Genomic DNA, 19,598 nt, shown 5'->3' with positions numbered 1-19,598 from the left:
GCTTCCCCATATACACAGCTGCTTCTCATATCTGATAGAGAAAAGACTGCATTTCTCTAGTAGCATTAGGCATAGTACCTTCCAGAGATGTCGTCCATTCTTCCTTAGCTTTCGCTACCCAGGTTACAGCCATGGCTAGTCTGGAGCAATTTCAAATGATTGTCAAGTGTTTTCATCTGTAACCTCTTTTAAAGAGCATGCCGCAGGAATGGGTAACGTAGCGCTCCTAATCAACCTTGTGACATGAGCGTCTATCGTTGCAGGAACTTCCCATTGTTACACTCACCAAGTGCAAATAGGTACCAAGAGGTTATATTCCTTGTAGCATGGAAACGCTTCCCAGGAGTGTTCCATGCCTCAGACTGAAGAAAATAATCCCTAGCCACCTTCTGACACCTAAAGACCACCTTGGCTGTCAGCGGGGCCTCCTCTTCCTTTATACTGAGGACAGCTCTAACCACTCTCCCAGAGAGGGGATATCCACAAGAGCCTGATGGTTTTCTACTGAGTAAGACCCAGAACGCTGAGTATCAGAATTTAAAGAGGAGTCCGGGTCATCATGAGGCAACTGATAGGAACCTCTTATGCCCCTGCTATGCCATCACCTGGCTGCTGAGGAGCTATACACGGCGGAATACTCCAACTAGAGTGAGCAGGAGAATCAACCCAACAGGAATTCATGGGAGATAGATATATCTATCTATCACACTGCTCAAAAAAAATAAAGGGAACACTTAAACAACACAATGTTACTCCAAGTCATTTACACTTCTGTGAAATCAAACTGTCCCCTTATGAAGCAACATTGACAATCAATTTCACATGCTGTTGTGCAAATGGAATAGACAACAGGTGGAAATTATAGGCAATTAGCAATAAAGGAGTGGTTCTGCAGGTGGTGACCACAGACCACTTCTCAGTTCCTATGCTTTTTGGCTGATGTTTTGGTCACTCTTGAATGCTGGCGGTGCTTTCACTCTAGTGGTAGCATGAGACGGAGTCTACAACCTGCCAAGTGGCACAGGTAGTGCAACTCATCCAGGATGGCACATCAATGGGAGCTGTGGCAAGGTTTGCTGTGTCTGTCAGCATAGTGTCCAGAGCATGGAGGCGCTACCAAGAGACAGGCCAGTACATTAGGAGACGTGGAGGAGGCCGTAGGAGGGCAACAACCCAGCAGCAGGACCGCTACCTCCGCATTTGTGCAAGGAGGAACAGGAGCACTGCCAGAGCCCAGCAAAATGACCTCCAGCAGGCCACAAATGTGCATGTGTCTGCTCAGTCAGAAACAGACTCCATGAGGGTGGTATGAGGGTCCGACGTCCACAGGTGGGGACGTTTGGCATTTGCCAGATAACACCAAGATTGGCAAATTCGCCACTGGCGCCCTGTGCTCTTCACAGATGAAAGCAGGTTCACACTGAGCACATGTGACAGACGTGACAGAGTGGAGACATCAAGGAGAACGTTCTGCTGCCTGCAACATTCTCCAGCATGACCTGTTTGGCAGTGGGTCAGTAGTGGTGTGGGGTGGCATTTCTTTAGAGGACCGCACAGCCCTCCATGTGCTCTCTAGAGGTAGCCTGACTGCCATTAGGTACCGAGCCGAGATCCTCAGGCTGCTTGCGAGACCATATGCTGGTGCGGTTGGCCCTGGGTTCCTCCTAATGCAAGACAATGCTAGACCTCATGTGGCTCCAGTGTGTGAGCAGTTCCTGCAAGACGAAGGCATTGATGTTATGGACTGGCCCACCCGTTCCCCAGACCTGAATCCAATTGAGCACATCTGGGATGTCATGTCTCGCTCCATCCACCAACGCCACGTTGCACCACAGACTGTCCAGGAGTTGGCAGATGCTTTAGTCCAGGTTTGGGAGGAGATCCCTCAGGAGTCCATCCACCACCTCATCAGGAGCATGCCCAGGCATTGTAGGGAGGTCATACAGGCACATGGAGGCCACAAACACTACTGAGCCTCAGTTTGACTTGTTTTAAGGACATTACATCAATGTTGGAGCAGCCTGTAGTGTTTTGAGTGTGGCTCCAAAACCAGACCTCCATGGGTTAATAAATTTGATTTCCAATCATAATTTTTGTGTGATTTTGGTGTCAGCACATTCAAGTATGTAAAGAACAAAGTATTTAATAAGAACATTTCATTCAGATCTAGGATGTGTTATTTTAGTCTTCCCTTTATTTTTTTTGAGCAGTGTGTGTGTGTATATATATATATATATATATATAGCTTAATACCCCATAGAATGGGGAAATACCACAGCCAGAGCCCGCGCTTCTGCGATTTTGTCCACTAAGTGCGAGCATTACAGTCACATACAATGCATAAATACGCACTATTGCAAATGGTATTCGGAACCAACGATCCAGCCCCGCAGGGGTAATGGTAGGCTATAGAGTGCTATATAACAGGCCCAAAGGAGAGGTATACAGGGAGAGAGACCAACAGCTACAGCGTTACACACACGCGCGATCTGCGAGCGTCTCACCACAAGGTGGTCATATATAGCAAACCAGACTCCAAACTCCGCCCCAGAAATTGCATCTGGTTTGGGGGAAGAGCGCCTCATCTCCCCTAAGCTGCAATTTTGACGGCACGGGTACGCTGGCCTCATAATAGTGGACACTGACTAGGGCGCTCTAGTTAGTCTACTACCTATCCCTGGAGACAGACGATAAGGACACGTCACAGGAGATCTTCACCCTCAACTGCACCCGATGCGTCTCCTACACCGACTGCCGCGCACTTACCTGTCATCTCCGTGCCAGAACTCAGCACAGGCGCTAGCTAAGCCACGCCGAGGCCCGCTGAGAACCTCAGGGAATATAGCGGTACTGGTGTTTTCTGCCCTGGCGGAGGTCGTAGGAGTCGCAGTGCCTACGTCTTTACCGGCGCCTGTACTACTAAACTCGGTAGTTCAGAAAAACTACGTAAATAAAAGAAAAAAGCCTGAGACTGCCTAGGCAGTGCCGCTGTATAACATGTGCGTCTGAATACTTGCCGGGCATCAAACAAAAAACTGAATGGCTGGGGGCGGGGTATATAGGGAGGAGGACCAGTGCATGCTGGGAGTATTGGATCTATCCAACTACATACTCCAAGGTAGATTCTGTGGACCCTGAAGAAAATGTGTCATTTGGGGTAGATTCAAGGTTCGGGCTCCTTAGTCAGCAACAGGAACCTGTTAGTCCTCGTATTATACTAAGAACCTAAAGAGTCTTCCCTACACCCCCAGCACGAGATAATCACCATAGAAACGGGAAGCCAACGGTAGAAATGCCGACTTCCCGACTGTCAAATCCCGGCAGGGGTCTAATGATTGACGTTGAATTCCTGACACGTCAGGGGTAGGAGGGTTGGTTTTGCTTACCTTAATCCCACCGGGATCTTCACTGCTGCCGGTCATTCATATGGATTCCATAGAAACAGAATTTGATGGCAGATAAGAACCACTTGACACATCTAGTCTGCCCCTTATAGCATAGTGTATAGCTGCTCTGTCCATGCAATACACAGCGTAGGCCTACAGGGGGCATGGTCCTCATCTATGCCAGGACTTGTACATGCCCTAGTCAGGACCAAAAGCACCAATAACACAAAGAGCTTTAGGTCTGTCTTAGACTTTTACTTCATTCAATACAACTCAGTCACTCTGTGATCCTTCTGTAGCCACGATATACGTACCAGGTCTGTAGCAGAGCTTCTAGTAGAACAGACACAACCGCACTAGGTGGCAGGGACCCCGGCCGAGGCGGGTCCCATCCAGGTATCGGCACCAGATCAGAGAGGACACCACAGCAGCGATAGGTCTCATAGTGCAATTAGCTATAGCAGCCTGTACAAAGTCTATGCACCACGATCCCAAACACACGGTGACCGACCGCACATAGCGTAATCCACGGATCTGGTCATGGGACATCCACATGACAGCAGCGTCGATTTGGTCCCTTCATGGCAGAGTTCATAACTATATCACAATTCTTCCACAATAAAATTACAGACACACAACAAATAACCCGCGCAGACGTAGAAAATAGGGCGACAGCTCCTTGCAGCATTGTGTAGGCAGGCGGGGGACCTTCTGTAAGACAGTAACATTATTGTGATTGGGGGCCCTGATTGGAGGAGAATGTACCCTGTTGCCCTGGCAATATAGCCCATAATTTAAATCCATGTAAAAAAAATATAAAAAAAATAAAATTGCCCTTTGCTGGGCCCGAGTGTGTAACCTCACCCCCCACTAAGACAAGTCACTTCCTCACATCGTAGATTCCTTTTCCAGGGGGCTGGCCCCGTCGACAATGACCCCCAAATCCTTCTGTAATAAGGGGTCACCCTCAGGCTGCCCCTCTGCGTTTATTACTCTGACTGCCATTAAATCCACGGGATCATTGCTGGGACCTGTGGTGCGGTCACTGTACACCTGGAGGAGCCCTGCACCAAATGCGTCACCCTCTACGTTCAGCACCGTGCAGGTGCGGTCACTGGAAGAAGAGGAGAGAAGTATGACCCAACAGTGACAGACTCAGGGAATACAATAAAGTCTGCTCTACACCTTTCCCACTCAGAGAGAAACCCACATCAGTAACACTGCACCCCCCCCCGCCCATCTAGTGTCACTGCACACACCCCCCCCCATCTAGTGTCACTGCACACACCCCCCCCATCTAGTGTCACTGCACACACCCCCCCCCCCATCTAGTGTCACTGCACACACCCCCCCCATCTAGTGTCACTGCACACCCCCCCCCCATCTAGTGTCACTGCACACCCCCCCCCCCATCTAGTGTCACTGCACACCCCCCCCATCTAGTGTCACTGCACACCCCCCCCCCATCTAGTGTCACTGCACACACCCCCCCCATCTAGTGTCACTGCACACACCCCCCCATCTAGTGTCACTGCACACACCCCCCCCCATCTAGTGTCACTGCACACACCCCCCCCAACTAGTGTCACTGCGCACACACCCCCCATCTAGTGTCACTGCGCACACACCCCCCATCTAGTGTCACTGCGCACACACCCCCCATCTAGTGTCACTGCGCACACACCCCCCATCTAGTGTCACTGCGCACACCCCCCCCATCTAGTGTCACTGCGCACACCCCCCCCATCTAGTGTCACTGCGCACACCCCCCCATCTAGTGTCACTGCGCACACCCCCCCCATCTAGTGTCACTGCGCACACCCCCCCATCTAGTGTCACTGCGCACACACCCCCCATCTAGTGTCACTGCGCACCCCCCCATCCCCCGTCACTGCACCACCCACCCCCCCCCCCATCTAGTGTCACTGCACCCCCCCCCTCCATCTGGTGACACTGCGCACCCCCCATCTAGTGACACTGCACCCCCCCCCCCCCATCTGGAGTCACCGCGCGCGCACACACACACACCCCCCCCATCTAGTGTCACTGCACACACACCCCCACCATCTAGTGTCACTGCACACCCCCCCCCCATCTAGTGTCACTGCACCCCCCCCCCTCTAATGACACTGCACCCACCCCATCTGGAGTAACTGCACACTGCCCCCCCCCCCCTCATCTAGTGTCACTGCACACACCCCCCCCCCCCATCTAGTGACACTGCACACCCCCCCCATCTAGTGACACTGCACACACCCCCATCTAGTGTCACTGCACACACCCCCATCTAGTGTCACTGCACACACCCCCCCATCTAGTGTCACTGCACACACCCCCCCCATCTAGTGTCACTGCACACACCCCCCCCATCTAGTGTCACTGCACACACCCCCCCCATCTAGTGTCACTGCACACACCCCCCCCATCTAGTGTCACTGCGCACCCCCCCATCTAGTGTCACTGCGCACCCCCCCCATCTAGTGTCACTGCGCACCCCCCCCCCCATCTAGTGTCACTGCGCACCCCCCCATCTAGTGTCACTGCGCCCCCCCATCTAGTGTCACTGCGCACCCCCCCATCTAGTGTCACTGCGCACCCCCCCCATCTAGTGTCACTGCGCACCCCCCCATCCCCCGTCACTGCACCCCCCACCCCCCCCCATCTAGTGTCACTGCACCCCCCCCCTCCCCTCCATCTGGTGACACTGCGCACCCCCCATCTAGTGTCACTGCACACCCCCCCCCACCATCTAGTGTCACTGCACACCCCCCCCCCCCATCTAGTGTCACTGCACACCCCCCCCACCATCTAGTGTCACTGCACACACACCCCCCCCCCCATCTGGTGACACTGCGCCCCCCCCTCCATCTGGTGACACTGCACCCCCCCCCCATCTGGAGTCACCGCGCGTGCACACACACACACCCCCCCCCCCCATCTAGTGTCACTGCACACACACCCCCACCATCTAGTGTCACTGCACACCCCCCCCCATCTAGTGTCACTGCACCCCCCCCCCCTCTAATGACACTGCACCCACCCCATCTGGAGTAACTGCACACTGCCCCCCCCCCCTCATCTAGTGTCACTGCACACACCCCCCCCCATCTAGTGTCACTGCACACACCCCCCCATCTAGTGACACTGCACACCCCCATCTAGTGACACTGCACACCCCATCTAGTGTCACTGCACACACCCCCATCTAGTGTCACTGCACACACCCCCCCCATCTAGTGTCACTGCACACACCCCCCCCATCTAGTGTCACTGCACACACCCCCCCCATCTAGTGTCACTGCACACACCCCCCCCCATCTAGTGTCACTGCACACCCCCCCCCCATCTAGTGTCACTGCGCACCCCCCCCCATCTAGTGTCACTGCGCACCCCCCCCCATCTAGTGTCACTGCGCACCCCCCCCCCATCTAGTGTCACTGCGCACCCCCCCCCCCATCTAGTGTCACTGCGCACCCCCCCCCATCTAGTGTCACTGCGCACCCCCCCCATCCCCCGTCACTGCACCCCCCACCCCCCCCCATCTAGTGTCACTGCACCCCCCCCCCCTCCCCTCCATCTGGTGACACTGCGCACCCCCCATCTAGTGTCACTGCACACACACCCCCACCATCTAGTGTCACTGCACACACCCCCCCCCCCATCTAGTGTCACTGCACACCCCCCCCCCACCATCTAGTGTCACTGCACACCCCCCCCCCCATCTAGTGTCACTGCACCCCCCCCCCCATCTGGTGACACTGCGCACCCCCCCATCTGGTGACACTGCACCCCCCCCTCTAATGACACTGCACCCCCCCCCCATCTGGAGTCACTGCGCGCGCACACACACACCCCCCCCATCTAGTGTCACTGCACACACCCCCCCATCTAGTGACACTGCACCCCCCCCATCTAGTGACACTGCACCCCCCCATCTAGTGTCACTGCACCCCCCCATCTAGTGTCACTGCACCCCCCCATCTAGTGTCACTGCACCCCCCCCTCCATCTGGTGATACTGCACACACCCCCACCCCTCCATCTGGTGACACTGCGCACCCCCCCCCACCGTGCACCCCCCCATCTAGTGACACTGCACACACCCCCACCATCTAGTGTCACTGCACACCCCCCCACCATCTATTGTCACTGCACACCCCCCCCACCATCTAGTGTCACTGCACACCCCCCCCCACCATCTAGTGTCACTGCACACCCCCCCCCCACCATCTAGTGTCACTGCACACCCCCCCCCCCCACCATCTAGTGTCACTGCACACCCCCCCCCCCACCATCTAGTGTCACTGCACACCCCCCCCCCCCCCACCATCTAGTGTCACTGCACACCCCCCCCCACCATCTAGTGTCACTGCACACACCCCCACCATCTAGTGTCACTGCACACCCCCCCCACCATCTAGTGTCACTGCACACCCCCCCCACCATCTAGTGTCACTGCACACCCCCCCCCACCATCTAGTGTCACTGCACACCCCCCCCACCATCTAGTGTCACTGCACACCCCCCCCCACCATCTAGTGTCACTGCACACCCCCCCCCCACCATCTAGTGTCACTGCACCCCCCCCCCCCACCATCTAGTGTCACTGCACCCCCCCCCCCCCACCATCTAGTGTCACTGCACACCCCCCCCACCATCTAGTGTCACTGCACACCCCCCCCCACCATCTAGTGTCACTGCACACCCCCCCCCCACCATCTAGTGTCACTGCACCCCCCCCCCCACCATCTAGTGTCACTGCACCCCCCCCCCACCATCTAGTGTCACTGCACACACCCCCCACCATCTAGTGTCACTGCGCACCCCCCCCCCCATCTAGTGTCACTGCACACACCCCCCCCATCTAGTGTCACTGCACACCCCCCCCCCATCTAGTGTCACTGCACACACCCCCCCCATCTAGTGTCACTGCACACACCCCCCCATCTAGTGTCACTGCACACACCCCCCCCATCTAGTGTCACTGCACACACCCCCCCCATCTAGTGTCACTGCACACACCCCCCCCATCTAGTGTCACTGCGCGCCCCCCCCATCTAGTGTCACTGCGCGCCCCCCCCATCTAGTGTCACTGCGCGCCCCCCCCCATCTAGTGTCACTGCGCGCCCCCCCCCATCTAGTGTCACTGCGCGCCCCCCCCATCTAGTGTCACTGCGCGCCCCCCCCATCTAGTGTCACTGCGCGCCCCCCCCTCTAGTGTCACTGCGCGCCCCCCCCTCTAGTGTCACTGCACACCCCCCCCCCCACCATCTAGTGTCACTGCACCCCCCCCCCCACCATCTAGTGTCACTGCACCCCCCCCCCACCATCTAGTGTCACTGCACACACCCCCCACCATCTAGTGTCACTGCGCACCCCCCCCCCATCTAGTGTCACTGCACACACCCCCCCCATCTAGTGTCACTGCACACCCCCCCCCCCATCTAGTGTCACTGCACACACCCCCCCCATCTAGTGTCACTGCACACACCCCCCCATCTAGTGTCACTGCACACACCCCCCCCATCTAGTGTCACTGCACACACCCCCCCCATCTAGTGTCACTGCACACACCCCCCCCATCTAGTGTCACTGCGCGCCCCCCATCTAGTGTCACTGCGCGCCCCCCCCATCTAGTGACACTGCGCGCCCCCCCCCCATCTAGTGACACTGCGCGCCCCCCCCCATCTAGTGACACTGCGCACCCCCCCCCCATCTAGTGACACTGCGCGCCCCCCCCCCATATCTAGTGCCACCCCTCAGAGGCACGCCCCACCCCCCCTGCTGACATTTCGAGAAAAACGATGACCGTCACTTTACAAGCCACAGATTTAAGCAGCTGCTGCGGGCACTCTTAAGGTGGGTAACCACTACGATATGCTCCGTGAGCGATTAGTCTAGCGTTTCCCTGGCAGTGATGTATTCAATGTCATTAACGATATATCGCTCAGTGACGTCACCCTCCCTCATACCCCATTCTTGCAGAACTTGACGATATTCATCAGGTTGCCCTGCAAGTACGGGCGATGGATAAATGTCTTCAAAGACCAGCGGGAGCGCACATCACTGACTGTGTATACACTGCACGATATTGCGAGCGATAACATTATCATTCAAATCTCCCAATTTATCGTGTAGTGGATATGCACCTTAAGTGTGACCGCTCGCAGACACCTCCTCCCTGCTGCATGTCTAATGGATATTCACGCTTCTATAGCCATCGCCTGGTTAGGAGACACATGCACTACAAGTCTCAGCTATCACAGTGGTGTCAGTCAAATACAGATGACCAGACATAATGGGATCAGCGTTAATGAGGGTCCCTGGCTAGGAGGGTAAGTGCTGAGACGTGCATGGCCATTACGTGAAATAAGTGTCCTGACTCTACAGCAGAGCTCGGTCACCAGTTGCTGCAGTTCCCGATCTCACCACAGCGCAGCTACACAAACCATAAGTCAGTATAATGGTGTCACCAGGGCCGTAACTAGGGTAGTGCGGGCTGTGCCATGGCACAGGGCACCGCAGGGCAGGGAGAGCTGTTTGGGCCTGTCAATTTTCTGTTTATCATCATTCTTACTTGTAGCTTCCTTTTCTTTTATCCCCAGCATCTCCTGGCCTACCCTATCTCTGCCCTGACCCTTACCCATGAGGCCATGGCCCTTTTTAGGGTGTGTTACGTCCCTATTTGAAAAATGGGGTGGCACCAAAGCGCTTTCTGGTACAGGACACCAAAAAGTCTAGTTACGGCTCTGTCTGTCACCACATGGTCTTTCCTTTGTCCAACCTACATCAGCCCTGTGCATTATGGGAGAGAACGCGCCAGCAAGGGGGACATGGCCGAAGGATACTTACACCAACCAGTCCACGGCCAGGATAAGGGAGATGTCATTGGTTGGAAGCCCAACTGCTTCCAGGATTATAGCGAGAGTCAGGACTCCCCCGGCTGGGATCCCAGCGGCGCCCACACTGGATGCTGTGGCCGTTACCCTGGATGATAAGAAGGGGCAACAGTTAGATCGCTGAACGCAGATACACAGAAGGGATAGTCTCATCCTGGGCTCCCTACTCACAGAATAGTGATGATCTGAATAAAATCCAGCGGATGATTGTTGAGTTGCGCAATAAAGACAGCGGCCACGCACTGGAATAAGGCAGCTCCATCCATGTTCACGGTGGCGCCGATTGGAAGGATGAATCTGCTGATCTGCTTGGACACACCGTTCCGCTCCTCCACACATTTCATCATTAGCGGGAGGGTGGCAGAGCTGGAAGAGGAGGCAGAACGTTACCCTATACCCCCACCTAAGGCTTCCCTACCCTTCAGCCTTCTTCTCACAACCTTGTGATTAAGCAACACCCCAAACACATGTGCAAAACATTTCTTACGCCTTCAGTACCCCCCAGAATGTACCCACCTGGAGGAGGTCCCAAACGCAGTGGCCAGCGCACTAACAATGCCCCATAGGAAGCGGTATGGGTTCTTTCTGGTGAAGGCGAAATAGATGAGCGGTAAAACGATCAGTCCGTGGATGGCGTGCCCCACAATGCAGCAGCAGATGTACTTCCCCAGACTGGTGAAGAGCAGGACCACATCTTTCATCTCTACGATCTTACCAGCCACCAGGAACATGATGCCAATCGGCGCATACCTGGGAGGAAAGCGGTACGTCACTAAGAGGCAGCCATACGAATGCCAGGCAGTAGAATTCTAGGAACCGAACTCAGGGACTCACCACATGATCCACGTCACCAGCACCATCGTGGCCTCATTGAAGGAGTTGAAGAACTTTATGAGGATCTCTCCCTCAGCTCCTAACTTCCGAAGGGCTACTCCGAAGACTATGGCAAACACCACCAAGCCCAAGATATTCATCCCTTCCACTTCCTGGCCGTACGGCACCTAACATACACCACAGCCATTTACCATTAGGCTGATAGAGAGACTACTGAGGGGAAAGGGGTGGGGAGAGGTATGGCGAGACGACAGAGGGATAGGCGTGTGGGAGGCGGTACAGAAGAGATGACTGAGGGGAGGTGGTGTGGGGGGGGGTATGGAGAAACGACCTAAGGGAGGTGTATGGGGGTGGGGCGTATGGAGAGACTGAAGGGAAGAGTGGTATGGAGAGGTGACTGAGGGGGAAGAGGTGTGTGGGGGGTATGGAGAGATGACCGAGGGGGGTTCTCACCTTGATCGTGGTCAGATTCAGTTCCATAGCACCAGATATATTCCTGCTTACATTGACCAGCTTGTAACTTGTGGCGTACTGAAAGATGAATATACTTATCAAAGTCTGAAGGAACGGGTAACAGGGTAGTTTAGGGGTAAAATAATTGGAACAAACGCGATCACTAGTTCTTATAGGGCACCTCACTACGGGGCCACAGGGCACCTTTACGGCATCAGATATCCTGTGACATTAATATGTCCATGTGGTAAGGGGATATGACCCCACAGGACGTCCCCAACCTGACTAGAGGTCATTTCATGGCGGCCGGTCAGAACAATCATTGCGAGCTGCCATTTCGGGCTATGAAAGTACTCCAGCAGGGCATATGTCATGGATATCATTAATGATGCACAGATGAGCTAATCATATTTGCTAGGTCAGTGATTATCCCACAAAAATCCTGAAAACATGACCTGTTAGGGGAACCCGAGGGCTGAGAACCACGGCTTCAGTTTATGAACCGTAAATCCAGTGTGGATAGATATCTCCCTTAATGAAATATCTACAGCGAGGCACAGGGACATTATACTGCTACAGGATCCCAAGCCCCGCTATTATTACACAGCGCAGACTACGGACATACCACACACAGGACTTACCGACTGGAAAGCGGCTGACACCAGGTTAGAGGGGAAGATGTTTCTGTAAAGAGACAACAGACGTCTAATCATTGTTCTGTACAGTGGAGAGTGATACATTTATAGCAGACGGAGAATAGCGACCTCCCGGCAATCCCATGTCATGTTAGCCAGATACACTGGACACTGAATTCATATTACGCATTTGGGGAAGGGTAATGCTGGGTGTTACACATGGTAATATTAGTCCAACATACAACGTCTCATGTAATCCAGTAACGAGCCGTCACCCTGGTGAGACTCATCCTGCACATTCTCCAGCATTACAGGATCTGACTAGAAGGATAATTGCGGCATACAGGCCCGGAGCTGGTACATAGGTCTCATGTAATCCGGTAATGAGCAGTCACCCTGGTGAGATTCATCCTGCACATTCTCCAGCATTACAGGATCTGACTAGAAGGATAATTGCGGCATACAGGCCCGGAGCTGGTACATAGGTCTCATGTAATCCGGTAATGAGCAGTCACCCTGGTGAGATTCATCCTGCACATTCTCCAGCATTACAGGATCTGACTAGAAGGATAATTGCGGCATACAGGCCAGGAGCTGGTACATACGTCTCATGTAATCCAGTAACGAGCCGTCACCCTGGTGAGATTCATCCTGCACCTTCTCCAGCATTACGGGATCTGACCAAAAGGATAATTGCGGCATACAGGCCAGGAGCTGGTACATACGTCTCATGTAATCCAGTAACGAGCCGTCACCCTGGTGAGATTCATCCTGCACCTTCTCCAGCATTAAGGGTTCTGACTAAAAGGATAATTGCGCCATACAGGCCAGGAGCTGGTACATTCATCTGACATAGGATCAGCGTATATCAGACTGGTACCTGCTTACACTGCATGGGCAGAGAAGATCACATGCGTGTTGGACAGAGCATCACGGGAGGTCTGTAGCGGCTAGATCGGTGGTAATACGGCAGTGACCAGGTATTACCTGTGGTATATTCACATATTCCCGGGGTCTCCAATCTGACACTAGAACCTTGTTCTACACCAGTGACCTCCATCCCAAGTGTATCTGAGCTCAAGGTCGTCTCTAAGCTATATTTAAGTTTGAATTAATGGGTCACTAAGAATGTGACCTAAACATACATAACCAAAAAAGGGGGGGGGTCTCGTTTTTCCATAAGAGAATCAGGAATTGAGTGATACAAGCGGAGAATTATCTGTTACAGGAGCTGCCGGAAACTCTGGGTCAGTTCAGCCTCTTTTGTACACAAAACACAGGAACAGCCCTTAGTCCTGGCAACTCCGCTCCATCGCCTCGTACAGTGCCGCAGTGACCGAACTTTATACACAGACTGCAGTACGGGGAGGGGGGGGTCACACCATATATTATACAGACACTATTTATAGACCTAGCCGGGAGGGGAGAATAACGTCACACTGTATATTATATGTACATGCACACACTGTAGGGAGGGAGGGGATAATAACGTCACACTGCATATTATATTCAGACACACAGCAGGGGGGGGGAGGGGATAATAACGTCACACTGTATATTATATGTACATGCACACACTGTATATTATATGTACATGCACACACTGTATATTATATGTACATGCACACACTGTAGGGAGTATAAGTAGACTAGTAATAACGTCACACTGTATATTATACACTATTTATAGACCTAGCTGGGAGGGAGGGGAGAATAACGTCACAGCACATTATATATACAGACACAGCAGGGGGCGAGGGGAGAATAACGTCACACTGTATATTATATGTACATGCACACACTGTATATTATATGTACATGCACACACTGTATATTATATGTACATGCACACACTGTATATTATATGTACATGCACACACTGTATATTATATGTACATGCACACACTGTATATTATATGTACATGCACACACTGTAGGGAGTATAAGTAGACTAGTAATAACGTCACACTGTATATTATACACTATTTATAGACCTAGCTGGGAGGGAGGGGAGAATAACGTCACAGCACATTATATATACAGACACAGCAGGGGGCGAGGGGAGAATAACGTCACACTGTATATTATATGTACATGCACACACTGTATATTATATGTACATGCACACACTGTATATTATATGTACATGCACACACTGTATATTATATGTACATGCACACACTGTATATTATATGTACATGCACACACTGTAGGGAGTATAAGTAGACTAGTAATAACGTCACACTGTATATTATACAGACACTATTTATAGACCTAGCCGGGAGGGAGGGGAGAATAACGTCACACTGTATATTATATACAGACACACAGCAGGGAGGGAGGACGCAGGGATTAGTAAATGACGTCACAGGAGCCTCTCTCCACGTGTCACTTATCATACTCAACCAGCAGTCAACATTGCATCAGCTCCTAAACCTGAACGTGGAAACAATGCACAGAACACGTATACAAATACCAGCTGGCAAAGTGATAACAGTCCTGTCACCAGTATATAATACACCTCCCAAATCCCCACACCCCCCAGGATGCCAGCCCCGAGACCCACACCCCCCAGGATGCCAGCCCCGAGACCCACACCCCCCAGGATGCCAGCCCCGAGACCCACACCCCCCAGTATGCCAGCCCCGAGACCCACACACCCCTGTATGCCAGCCCCGAGACCCACACACCCCTGTATGCCAGCCCCGAGACCCACACACCCCAGTATGCCAGCCCCGAGACCCACACACCCCAGGATGCCAGCCCCGAGACCCACACACCGTATACAGCATCACCACAGACCATATATCTAATATCCAAGGGCATCCAACATCTTCTACAGCCCGACTGTACCCCACCATCAGCCGCTTCTGGGACATGTGACAGACATACTGGGAGTAAGTGGGGACGGGGGGCAGCACGGGGGTGGGTGGGTTTTGGTTACGTATCAGGAAACATCAGGTTTTCCTCCTCACAAGGACAGGTCTAACCAGTATCATTACTGGAAGCACCCCCCTCCTAATCCCTCATCCCGGACCCTCAGAGAACAGGATGCTGGGGGCTGGGGTACCAGTGTAACCGATGTCACCGCCATCCCCCCATTATAAGCTGATGGGACCCCACCTCTGAGTGCACCCCAGATATGGCAGCACATGGGAATCACATGTACAATGCCACCATATACCTACAGGGGCTCACATGTTACCCACAGACAGCCCCTCACCCGCTTACACTGACCAGAGCCCCCCCACAGACAGCCCCCTCACCCTATACTGCCCAGGGGACCCCCTCACCCTATACTGCCCAGGGGGCCCCCCTCATCCTATACTGCCCAGGGGGCCCCCCTCATCCTATACTGCCCAGGGGGCCCCCCTCATCCTATACTGCCCAGGGGGCCCCCCTCATCCTATACTGCCCAGGGGACCCCCCTCACCCTATACTGCCCAGGGGACCCCCCTCACCCTATACTGCCCAGGGGACCCCCCTCACCCTATACTGCCCAGGGGACCCCCCTCACCCTATACTGCCCAGGGGGCCCCCCTCACTCTATACTGCCCAGGGGGCCCCCCTCACTCTATACTGCCCAGGGGGCCCCCCTCACCCTATACTGCCCAGGGGACCCCCTCACCCTATACTGCCCAGGGGACCCCCCTCACCCTATACTGCCCAGGGGACCCCCCTCACCCTATACTGCCCAGGGGGCCCCCCTCACCCTATACTGCCCAGGGGGCCCCCCCTCACCATATACTGCCCAGGGGGCCCCCCCTCACCCTATACTGCCCAGGGGGCCCCCCCTCACCCTATACTGCCCAGGGGGCCCCCCCTCACCCTATACTGCCCAGGGGGCCCCCCTCACCCTATACTGCCCAGGGGGCCCCCCCTCACCCTATACTGCCCAGGGGGCCCCCCCTCACCCTATACTGCCCAGGGGCCCCCCTCACCCTATACTGCCCAGGGGGCCCCCCTCATCCTATACTGCCCAGGGGGCCCCCCTCATCCTATACTGCCCAGGGGGCCCCCCTCATCCTATACTGCCCAGGGGGCCCCCCTCATCCTATACTGCCCAGGGGGCCCCCCTCATCCTATACTGCCCAGGGGGCCCCCCTCATCCTATACTGCCCAGGGGGCCCCCCTCATCCTATACTGCCCAGGGGACCCCCCTCACCCTATACTGCCCAGGGGACCCCCCTCACCCTATACTGCCCAGGGGACCCCCCTCACCCTATACTGCCCAGGGGACCCCCCTCACCCTATACTGCCCAGGGGACCCCCCTCACCCTATACTGCCCAGGGGGCCCCCCTCACTCTATACTGCCCAGGGGGCCCCCCTCACTCTATACTGCCCAGGGGGCCCCCCTCACCCTATACTGCCCAGGGGACCCCCCTCACCCTATACTGCCCAGGGGACCCCCTCACCCTATACTGCCCAGGGGACCCCCCTCACCCTATACTGCCCAGGGGACCCCCCTCACCCTATACTGCCCAGGGGGCCCCCCTCACCCTATACTGCCCAGGGGGCCCCCCCTCACCCTATACTGCCCAGGGGGCCCCCCCTCACCCTATACTGCCCAGGGGGCCCCCCCTCACCCTATACTGCCCAGGGGGCCCCCCTCACCCTATACTGCCCAGGGGGCCCCCCCTCACCCTATACTGCCCAGGGGGCCCCCCTCACCCTATACTGCCCAGGGGGCCCCCCTCACCCTATACTGCCCAGGGGGCCCCACAGACATGGAGCATTCCACAAGTAACCTATACCTTCTATAGCTCCCCCCCCCCCCAGGTCCCCCCTATGAGGGTCCCGCACTCACCGCACCAGGTCCAGGAAGGAGTCCACCACCTCCTTGCCCTCCGGGATGGCCTCCCCGCCGGACAGCTCCCCCTGGGCGACCTCCCCGGGGCGGATGAGCAGGGCCAGGCAGACCCCCAGGGCGGAGGCCAGCAGCGTGGTGACCAGGAAGAAGAGCAGCGCCCAGCCGCCGAGCCGGCCCAGGGCAGAGGGCTGCAGGGAGGCGGCGCCGGACACCAGGCTGCACACCACCAGCGGGAGGATGATCATCTTCAGCAGCCGCAGCAGCAGCTCCCCGGGGAAGGAGAACCAGGAGACCTGCACGCTGTCCAGCGAGAGCTGCCGCACGCCCAGCCCCAGGGCCGCCCCCAGCAGCACCCCCAGCACGGTCAGCAGCACCAGCAGGTTCCCGCGGAGGAAGCGGAGGCAGCGGCCGGAGGGGGGAGCGGGGCGGTGGAGGCCGGGGGGCACCGGCGGGGGGGAGGCGGCGTCCCCGTTACACTCCTTCATCCTCTCTGTCTGTATGGGGGGCTATAGGTGCCTGTATGGGGGGCTATAGGAGGCCGGCCGCACGCCCCGTACACACACAGCGCTGACACTGACTGAGCGCTGCTGCCGCCTGGCAGAGACTTTTATAGCCGAGGCGGGGCCAGGGAGATCCTCTTATAGCCGGGGGCGGAGCTCTTATAAAGGGGGCGGAGCTGGCGTAGAGCTCGTATGATGAAATCCGGCTGGGGAACACATGGCTAACACATAGCGGGGGTGTGTCTGGGCATGTGATCAAAGACAACGCCCCTTTCTTAAAGGGACCGCAACTTTAAGGCACCAACCAATCAGCTCTTGACTGTCACGCTACAGGCTGTGTTTGAAAAATGACAGGAGCTGATTGGTTGGTACTTTATCTCTCACAAGTTTACCTCTCTCCAAACTTTCATAAGTACACCCTGGGTCTTGTAGTTCCACACTAGATGGAAATAGTGAATCTTCCTAGCTATAGTTGGTATGATGGACACCCCCCACCTCTCTTAAAACGCCCCTGTAAACAAGAATAGTCTGAAAGTCATGTGTGTGTCTCTAGGCAGGTGTGCGTATTCATTATGGGCTATAGCATACGATGAGGCAGATTAACTATAGTGTCTGGGCTTCCAGCTGCCGGGGACACATGGTGAGGAGGGATCACTAAGCTAGGGAACGAGAGGGTGCGGGCTAGAAGCAGGTAACTGTGGGGTATTTGGGGTACTTATTATATAATTGGTGGGGACAGAAACGTTAATGACCGGCATATATAAATTTAGTGTATGAGGATATTTACCCATTAATGGGAACGGGTACTTGGCAAAGGCACATGAACCATCTCTGACAACGCTACACCACACACACTGCCAGCTCCTCAGGCATGAAGCAAAAATGGCAGAACTGTCACTGTACAATTATCATCTGTCACTAAACGTCTCTAATATGAATTTTGGTATAAGTGTTTTTAGTTTCTTACCCTATGTTTCTTGTCTGCTGTAGTCAGGCTGTGCTATGTGAGTGCTACATGTTCCTGGCACCGCACATACATCATCTGGGGAGATCTGCTGTAGTCAGGCTGTGCTATGTGTGTGCTACATGTACCTGGCACTGCACATTCATCATCTGGGGAGTCCTGCTGTAGTCAGGCTGTGCTATGTGTGTGTTACATGTTCCTGGCACCGCACATTCATCATCTGGGGAGATCTGCTGTAGTCAGGCTGTGCTATGTGTGTGTTACATGTTCCTGGCACCGTATATTCATCATCTGGGGAGTCCTGCTGTAGTCAGGCTGTGCTATGTGTGTGCTACATGTACCTGGCACTGCACATTCATCATCTGGGGAGTCCTGCTGTAGTCAGGCTGTGCTATGTGTGTGTTACATGTTCCTGGCACCGCACATTCATCATCTGGGGAGATCTGCTGTAGTCAGGCTGTGCTATGTGTGTGTTACATGTTCCTGGCACTGCACATTCATCATCTGGGGAGACCTGCTGTAGTCAGGCTGTGCTATGTGTGTGTTACATGTTCCTGGCACCGCACATTCATCATCTGGGGAGATCTGCTGTAGTCAGGCTGTGCTATGTGTGTGTTACATGTTCCTGGCACCGCACATTCATCATCTGGGGAGATCTGCTGTAGTCAGGCTGTGCTATGTGTGTGATAAACACTAACTGGAAACCTGAATTATAGGTTCTTCCTTTCCACGGAGAGGTGAAGAGGTAAGTATGCCACAGTTTGAGAATGCAGTTTTAATCTTTTATTTCAAGCCAACAAATTGAACTCTTTCGTGCTTTTACGGAGAGAAATATAAATTCACTTTCAGTGGCATCTACAACAACAATTACATTTACAATGTATATTCACACCAAACAAAACAACAAATTGGATTTTTATTATACAGGAACCCAGCCTCCTGGCTACGATCAGTATATTGCGGCCGCTGCGGATTCAAAGGTTATTGCATGCAACATAAACGACTTTGTTACACTTCATTTTAACCTCTATAAACACAGATTGACAGCTTTAGGTTAGCTAATACATAGATTAATTGTTAAAATGCTTTCTGGCCAGAAGCTATCAATAAGTCTCTG

At 54.5% G+C, this 19,598-nt stretch overlaps 1 protein-coding gene across 1 annotated transcript; it reads right to left on the bottom strand.

The window, feature by feature from the left end:
- Positions 1-3,620: 3,620 nt before the first annotated feature.
- SLC1A5 (solute carrier family 1 member 5) lies at positions 3,621-17,612 on the bottom strand. Its single transcript, XM_088464707.1, has 8 exons — positions 17,015-17,612; positions 12,213-12,255; positions 11,572-11,649; positions 11,119-11,285; positions 10,801-11,034; positions 10,456-10,650; positions 10,238-10,372; positions 3,621-4,500 (listed from the first exon to the last, which is right to left on the bottom strand). Exons 1-8 carry the CDS (start codon positions 17,500-17,502, stop codon positions 4,275-4,277), a joined length of 1,566 nt encoding a protein of 521 aa, XP_088320833.1. The 5' UTR covers positions 17,503-17,612; the 3' UTR covers positions 3,621-4,274.
- Positions 17,613-19,598: the final 1,986 nt, after the last annotated feature.

The sequence above is a fragment of the Taudactylus pleione genome, unplaced genomic scaffold (genome assembly GCF_031769625.1).
Source record: "Taudactylus pleione unplaced genomic scaffold, aTauple2 ptg001760l, whole genome shotgun sequence".
Taxonomy (NCBI): domain Eukaryota; kingdom Metazoa; phylum Chordata; class Amphibia; order Anura; family Myobatrachidae; genus Taudactylus; species Taudactylus pleione.
Note: the sequence above shows the minus strand (reverse complement) of the source record. Positions and strands in the feature narration are given on the sequence as shown.